Below are 8,271 nucleotides of genomic sequence, written 5' to 3' on the forward strand. Positions count from 1 at the left end.
AACACATGCTTTCATGTGATCACATGTGATCTTATGTGAAGTTAATGTGATAACACATGACAACATGTGAAAACGTGATCCCATGTGAAGTGTTCCAAAAACACGTTTTGACATTTGAAATGTAATGTGAAATCATGTGATTTTCCACATGTGAAATGTAAGGGAGTCCATGGCCAGGAATTTCTACAACCAAGATAGCCTACCTGTCAATAGAGATACGCCCATGGTTATAAAATGAATGAGTGAGTGCTTCAAGTCCACCATAGCCATATCCCATCTGTTGCGCTGCAGCCACACCCGGTTGTCTTGGAAATAGACGAAAACATAAAGTAATTTCAGAGACCTCTCCTGTCAAGCGGATACGAAACGGGACTATCAGGTGCGTTTCATTTCATTATGCTGTACAATGACATAAATTGTTGGAGACATATATTTTTAACAATATATAATCCTTGATTTATGAAGTTCATAATTGTATGTTTTATTTTTGTAAACGATATGGTGATAAGCGACAGAAAAAACGTTTGGTTTCCCTGCGTTTTTTCACATGGAGGAATTTCTAGATTGTTGGGCTAGACAGTTTGTTGTAGGCAACATCGCCAGAGACGAGATGAATTTAGAGTCTGTAGAGTCAGGTCGGAGCACTATTTGCTTGCTCTGACCAGATGTTGAGTTTTGTGATATGCAATGCAAGCAGAAATGACACAACGCTGAAGTTTAATTTGTACGGAAGAGTATTAGGGCCAAGTGAAGAAAAAAAAGAGCAAGGGGTGGCGTTACTTGGATTATATATTTTTTTGCAAGCTAGTACTTTAAAAAAGTAGCAAAATATTTTAGAATAAAGTGTCAATATTTCTAGAATAAAGTGGCAATATTTCGAGAAGTGCGGCGGGTTGGGTGTGTATGCATGTAGGTGTGTGTGTGTGTGGGCGGTTAAAAGTAGGGGCAAAACAAACAAATGGCCATCAATTTAATGATATAATACACTCGTTCAAACAGGCGTCACTGTGCACTCACGTTTATCAATCTAATGATCTAATATCTCGCATGAACAAGAACGGGGGTTGAGTCCCTGTCAGTCTGCCCTCCGAATTCGCTACAACGTTCTGATGCGTAGCCTAGGGGAACGCCTTGCAAACATCTGTGCATAATGGATACTATTAACTACTTTATCCATGATGCTTTACTAATAGTAGTATTTCCGCCTTATGGCAACTATACTTCTAACGATAGGCTAGTAGGCTACTATAACACACTCAATAAAACGAATTATCTTGGGATCCTGGGTAATATGCGTGTGTATGTGTCCAATGTCAAACTGCTCTCCAAATTCGCTACAACAACGCTGTTCTCAGCACACTAAACCTATAGCGGTCCATTAGATTGAGTACTTTAACCTGTAGGCTAATCTTACATTAAAGTGGGCAAGTGAAAGTAAATGATAGGCCAATCCAACCGCTGCGGGAGGAATGAACAATGAAGCGTGGGTTTTACGCAAATATCTGTGGGAGGAGGCAACTCAAGGACATCTCATGCATGCGCAAACCAGCTAATCCGAGGCGCTGTTTGAATATATTCATGGTTGATTCCTTTCTAGAAATAATCATGGGTCTAAATATAGGCCTATTAGATACATTATGATAGGCTATAAAGAAATAATCACTGATCTGACATTACTTGATTGGTAGCCTAGCATAATATCTCCTTTCACTATCCATCTATCGGTGATGTTTTCAAGGATGGGAGGAATGAAGGATGCATATCTCAAAACAGGCACATCTCCGTTATAAACTATTTGTCTCAGCTATACTGCTAATTTAGGCTACCACCTGTTCACCTTATAGAGGCTAGAGGCTAGACCTGTTGACTGTTAGATTATAATAATGGAATGTAAAATTACTGTCGCAGACGGCGCTTTACCCAAACCTCTGCCCCGTTGCTATGCTATGTCCATGACAGGGGTTTGGCCTACTTATAATAATATGGTTATTATGTGCTAAAAGATAAAGGATTTCCTTGTTACTAAAGCCAATTCTAAAGTATCGTTTCACCAGGTCATCTAATTGCAGGGAGACATGCAGTTAACCAAATTCCCTACTTTAATCTTGAAATATAACTGCGACTTTATTCTCACAATTTTGACTTTATTCTCAAAATTTTATTTCGATTTTATTCTCAAAAAGTTGCCACTTTATTCTCAAAATATTCCCACTTTAAAAAAATACTATAGTAAAAAAAATATATATACAAGTATCACCACTTCCCTTCACTTATCCCTAATACTCTTCTGTACATTTGCGACACTAGAGGGCAATGAAGTTAAAGTATTTTGGATGGACTTCACCGACCATTGTGGCCCTGTTCAAAAACTTTCTATTTCCTCTCTTCTTTCCTTGGGTAATCACTGATTGTTTGTGAATTGATACATGAAGACAAAGTTTCTATTGCATAAATATCTAATGTCTGTAGTTTGGGTACCTGATTTGGCAATGGTAAATGTATCAATGCAGAGTTGGACAATTGAACTGCGGGACATTGGAATTATGGCATCATGGTATTTGGGAATTATCGTGAATAAATCCTTGCTAACAACCAATCAGCATCTAGGATTCAAACAATCCGTTTTATAATATATAATATTGCATTGAATATTTGAAATATTTGTATACATATTTTATATATGTATATATATTAATTGTCAAATAACCCCAACACTAATTATGCCTAATCTCAATCGCAGTTACTCTGTCACTCCCATCATGGAAGCTCTGCTGAAGTCTATGCAAAATACCTCTCCCAAAGCAAGTGTAAGTGAACCTGCATCTCCTTAGTCTGAAGAAACGTTCTCCTCATCTCCTCTCCTTCATCTGGACTAAACYAAAAAGAAAGAATGGCTAAACGCAACATGACGGAAGCTAGACAGTAAATGTCAGTGATAGATGTTTACTGTAGTGACTCAGTGACACCACCCCTCTCTCCCCTGTCTTGTTCAGTCTCATGCGATGTGGTGGGGTACACTGGGCACTGTGCGACCCTTCCCCAACTTCAACTCAGAGAAGGACGCCCGCGAAATTCAAACTGCCTTGGAGAGCAAAGGTACTATTCAAGGATTGAATGTCCGCTAATGAAGTAAATCAGTACCATAGCTCATTGAAAACAATTTGTTGCCTGAGAATTTCATCAATCTGATAGTGTGAATGTTTGAAGTAGTTAGTATCATACATACATATTGGATGAGGTATTCAAAATATGTGTGTGTGTGAGTTTATTAGCCAGTGACGTGAACACTCTGGTGAGAATCCTGACCAATCGAAACAATGCTCAGAGACAGAGCATCGCGGAGTCCTACCATAACCTCACACAGAAGGTAACTATCACTACCTGTTTGAAACACTATGTGGATCTGCCAGCCTAACACTTTGTGGATCTGTCAGCCTACCTATTGACTACTTTTACATCTATAAGGGGACTGTGGGAAGGGATGTGATATATGGCATTGGAACCCAGCCCAACAGTCTCTATCTACCCCTCCTCTGTAGGAGTTATGTCCTGCCCTGAAGAAAGCTCTGTCAGGTGGGCCGGAGCAACTCATGCTGGGGCTGATGATGACCCCCTCTCAGTTTGACGCCCATCGCCTCAGACAGACCATGGAGGTGAGAGCAGATCACCTGTTATTTCAATGATCATTGTAATAAGCATGTAATACATGTTAATTGTATTTTTAGGTGTGTAATTACTGKATGTACTGTAATGTGGTTTGAATGAATGTGTGGGTCTTTGTGTATTCTGTGTGTGTGAATGAATCAGTGTTGTAGTACTCGAGCCCAGGACTCGGACTTGACTCAGACTCAAGTCACGATTTTCATGACTCAACTCAGACTCSACCAGTGGTGACTTGGACTTGGCCAGTTGTGACTTTGTTGTCAGAAAATCTCTCTCTTGTGCATAATTTAACAACATCAAATGTTAGATAGCTGTATTATCTATTTAGYCTTACAAATGTGCAACACTGTAATGATATTTAACTTAAAAAATGGTTTGACAGCTACTTTTAGCACACCAAGGGACTCGTGATTCGAGTATAAAGGACTCAGACTTCAACTCGGACTCGAACACTAGGGATTTGGGACTTCACTTGGACTCAGGATTTAGTGACTTGGCTACATCACTGGAACAAATCACTTTAAATGTGTAATTGTTTGTTACAGGGTATTGGTACAGATGAAGAGAGTCTATTGGCTGTGTTGTGTACCAAATCACCACAGCAGCTTAAAGATGCCACTATTGCCTACAAACAGGGTGAGAATTACTGTCTGTGGGTAACACATACACTCTTGCAATATATACACACACACACACACACCACACACAACACACACACACACACACACACCACACACACACACACACACACACACACACACACACACACACACACACACACACACACACACACACACACACACACACACGTGTGCCCTACTGTAGCTTATTCTGCTTTTGTTTCAGAGTTTGGACGTTACTTGGAGAATGATCTTATCAGTGAGACTAGTAAAGACTTCACTAAGCTGGTACTGGCCATACTCAAGGTACTGCCACTCTTCTTTTAGCAGATTCTCGTTCTGGTCTGAGACTTGATGTCTCAATATTGAAATCTACGTGTAGTTCACTAAGGAAAAAAAAGATGCTATCTAGAACTAAATGGGTTCTTCGGCTGTCCCCATAGGAGAACCGTTTGAAGAACCCTTTTTGGTTCCATGTAGAACACTTTCGGTTCCAGGTAAACCCTTTCCACAGAGGGTTTTACATGGAAGCAAAAAGGGTTCTACCTGGACCAAAAGGACTTCTCTTTAGAGACAGCTGAAGAACCCCTTGGAACCTTTTTTCTAAGAGTGAATGCATTATACGCATAGTAAGTTAGAGTGCCTTGTCAAGTTTTCACCCCCTTGCACAGAATAAGCTGTATAGATCAGTCAGAGAAAATAATGTCTAATTTGAACAAAGTGAAAGGTGCCATTTGTGCTTTAATACCAAGAAGGAGGAGCTGAATTCAAAGGAGATGGTTGATGATCAGCTCATTGACCAGGATGTTAAGGTGAGTGTTCTTCCTCAAGCCCAAAATTACTCCAGAAAGCTCCTTCAATTAAGCAGTACTCTTGATATCCTTTGAGTGTGTGTTGTGTTGTGTGTGTGTGTGTGTGTTGTGTGGTGTGTTGTGTGTGTGTGTGTGTGTGTGTGTGTGTGTGTGTGTGTGTGTGTGTGTGTGTGTGTGTGTGTGTGTGTGTGTGTGTGTGTGTAGGCACTGAATGATAATGTGAATGGTAAGAAAAAGGACCCAGCCCCCTGGATTCAGGTGTTAACCACGAGAGACTCAAACCATCTCAACAGAGGTAACAAACAAATTTCTCTTTCATCCATTCGCTGTCTCTCTTCCTAGCCCTGGTATGGCTGTAGCCTCCATTACCCCTCTTCCCCTCTCTCTATCTCTCAGTGCTATCCAGGTTGGAGGATCTGAGAGGGGAGACTGTGGATAAAACAGTACAGAGTCACTTCTCTGGGGACCTGAGGCTTGGCTTCCGCACTCTGGGTAAGACAGCCTTGTTCAATTGCTTTGTGCAAGACTAACTATCAACTTCTTCAAATGCTCAAATGTGTGTTTGTGTATGTTTGACAGTATGACAAACATGAATTAACAGTATGTATTGATTCTTTCCATCTGTAGTTGGCTCCATCCGAAGTATTCCTTTGTTCCTGGCCCAGCGTCTACACAGCAACATTAAGGTGAGTTTCATGTCATATGATGGTCTACTCCACATTCTGTTTCAGTGACTCTACTCCAGACTCACACTGGCTACATGACTATTATTGTTGTGCTGTGAGGTGTAGTTGGCAAGTGTAGTGGGCATTGCGAACTCGTAAGATTATCGATTTCTGTGCCTTTGTGTCAGGTYTTGAGGCAGAGTCTTCTGTAAGCCAGGTTCATTCAAATTGTCTATGTTTCTGGTGTATGTGTCCTGCAGAAAGGCAGTTTGGTGCAGGGGATTCTTATCAGCCACAGTGAAGAGGACCTCCTCTGTGTGAGAATCGAGTATCGCAGACTGACCAACACTTCACTCTACTCTACATTGCAGGTGAAGACATAGGCACTGTCGTGGAAAATCACTTCAAATATAACTCTTACAAGAACTTTGTGAACTCAAATATGATTTTTATTACAATTGTATAGCCAACTGGCATGTCCCCGAGGAACACCCCGCGGAACACACACCTCCCAGAAGTCCATTTCCTATATTTATACACACATAGTATTATGTCCATCCCCTATGCAAATKAAGTTTCCTTTCTGAAGTCATTCCCCACCATCATCCTTTAGTTCAAGCTTCCTACTTGTTCACGCCCTATAACGCCATCTGCTTTCAATTAGTTTATAATGGTGGCTGGACCCCCTATCTTAGTGTGTCCAATTCTCTTAGGCGCCTACATGTCTGGTCTCATGCACTTAAGGGAATCAGCAGACTATATATCTAGGTGTCCAATTTCCCTAGGCGCCTACGTGTCTCTGGTATGTGTCCTGAGTGGAATTTGTCAGACTATGTGTCTGTTCTAGCATTAGTGTGTCCAGTTGCCCTTTGTTCTGCTCTCCCCTATCCTTAGTGTGTGCAATTGTCTTAGAAGTCTATTTTTAATGTTCAGCTAGCTTATACATCTATGTGCTGTCCTATACATCTCATTTTACTCCTACAGCACGCGCACCAATACATTGAATAGTCATTCTGAAAGGTTTGTTGTTTGTAACTCTGACATAACTACGTCCCTCTCTCTCACACCCACAGAAAGAATACAAAGGAGAGATGCAGCAGGCTCTCCTAGCCTTGTGTCGATCTGAAGACCTGTAAAGGAAGAATACCTTTTAACCTACACACAGTACATATTATTTCCATTGTTGTAACCTAAGAACTGGTATTATGTCACTCCATTAAACAATTTACACGTCTTTGATATTTCAGCACATTTTGCCATAATTTTACCAAGTCTATATCACCCATAGTGCTAACCATTATGAAGGGGTCATTTGCCTTATAGTAACCGAATTTCAAACATCTCACACTTTGTTTCTACTTCTATGAATATCATCCAGTGTGTGTGAAGGTTGGTGGGGAACAGGGCCCAGGTGCTTCACATTCTAAGTATCTCTCTCCCTCTGTTCGTCCTAATCCCAGGTCAATGTCAGCCAGGAAGTATTAATATCCCTCAAGCATCTCATAGCTAGCATCTCAGACTCCCCTCATCCCCTCCCCACCATTACCCACCCTCCCACCATGACCATGGACTGGCTGGGCCTATGGATTGTCAATCAGTAAAAATAGAAGCACTTTCATCCTATGGCAATGTTTCCCCTATCATTATATAGACAAGGCACCGTGTCCCCAAACTATGTTGTTGCCACTCCGAAGCTCCACAAGAGGTGGCACCTGATTCAATCAGTTTTCATCAAATGTGATGTTGGCAGCCTTGGATGTTTATATGAGTCGAGACAAAGAGTTTGGATCCTATGATGAGACGCATCAAAAACCACATGTAACTGTTCCTTAATAATGCAACTTTGAACTTGTACAAAGTTGAAAACGATAAATAATAAAAGTTAGTTTTAAACATAAAAGGTTTGACTGCTGACTGGATCATGAAAAGATACCCTGGTTTGTTTCACGTGATGGGTCCCAGGCAAATTCCAAAAGCTTAGTTGGGGTCATGTCATTAAAAAGTTGGTGAACCACTGGCTAATTTCTTGCATATGTGTGCCATGTCCAGCTATTGAAAAGTGACACCCTGATAGTGAATGACTGGCTGTCAGGATTACAGCTTTGTCAACCAACAGTAAATTGTCTCCCTTCTCCACGTTGAATGAGCTCACCTTTGAGACCATGTACATTCTATATAAGGGACTGTTCTTCTACTTCCGCCATTTGATTCTTGTCCATTTTTTGGTCTCACCTTCCTCCACGTCTTATCTGTATTCCTCCGACTGATTTACAACTTACAATGACTGTGGTTTCTAAACTGGGAGACATTTATTAGTAGTAGTTGATATTTGGGGGTGGACTTCAAGAGGGGATGTTTCATGTCCATAGTAGCAATAACAGTGTGTGTGTTTGTTTGTGTAAGAGATAGTTAGAGTGGGAACACATTGTGCATGTGTGTGTCAGAGAGAAAGTGTCTGTGAGTGTTTGAGATAGATTTTGACAGACACACGGAGTTGAATAATAGGTTTAT

The 8,271-nt window shown here is 40.9% G+C and overlaps 1 protein-coding gene across 2 annotated transcripts; it reads left to right on the forward strand.

Annotated features, from left to right (window-relative positions):
- The first annotated feature begins 257 nt into the window (after positions 1–257).
- On the forward strand, positions 258–6,994 carry LOC111965033 (annexin A2). 2 transcript variants are annotated; one of them, XM_023988979.2, is made up of 13 exons: positions 258–379; positions 2,741–2,807; positions 2,994–3,096; positions 3,273–3,367; positions 3,540–3,653; positions 4,209–4,299; positions 4,510–4,589; positions 5,036–5,095; positions 5,300–5,390; positions 5,492–5,587; positions 5,723–5,781; positions 6,021–6,131; positions 6,834–6,994. In XM_023988979.2, exons 2-13 carry the CDS (start codon positions 2,760–2,762, stop codon positions 6,894–6,896), a joined length of 1,011 nt encoding a protein of 336 aa, XP_023844747.1. In that variant the 5' UTR covers positions 258–379; positions 2,741–2,759; the 3' UTR covers positions 6,897–6,994. The 2 variants fall into 2 exon arrangements, with proteins under 2 accessions (XP_023844747.1, XP_023844748.1); XM_023988980.2 differs by lacking the exon at positions 2,741–2,807.
- The last annotated feature ends 1,277 nt before the right edge of the window (positions 6,995–8,271 follow it).

Source organism: Salvelinus sp. IW2-2015, linkage group LG6.1, assembly GCF_002910315.2.
Source record: "Salvelinus sp. IW2-2015 linkage group LG6.1, ASM291031v2, whole genome shotgun sequence".
Taxonomy (NCBI): Eukaryota; Metazoa; Chordata; class Actinopteri; order Salmoniformes; family Salmonidae; genus Salvelinus; species Salvelinus sp. IW2-2015.

What these genes read in the sequence shown, in the direction of transcription:
- LOC111965033 (XM_023988979.2), top strand. Translation starts at nt 2,760, where the DNA reads ATGGAAGCTCTGCTGAAGTCTATGCAAAATACCTCTCCCAAAGCAAGT. An exon ending in CACTATTGCCTACAAACAGG is followed by an intron (nt 4,300 to 4,509) that starts GTGAGAATTACT and finishes CTTTTGTTTCAG; the next exon opens with AGTTTGGACGTTACTTGGAG. An exon ending in GTCTACACAGCAACATTAAG is followed by an intron (nt 5,782 to 6,020) that starts GTGAGTTTCATG and finishes TGTGTCCTGCAG; the next exon opens with AAAGGCAGTTTGGTGCAGGG.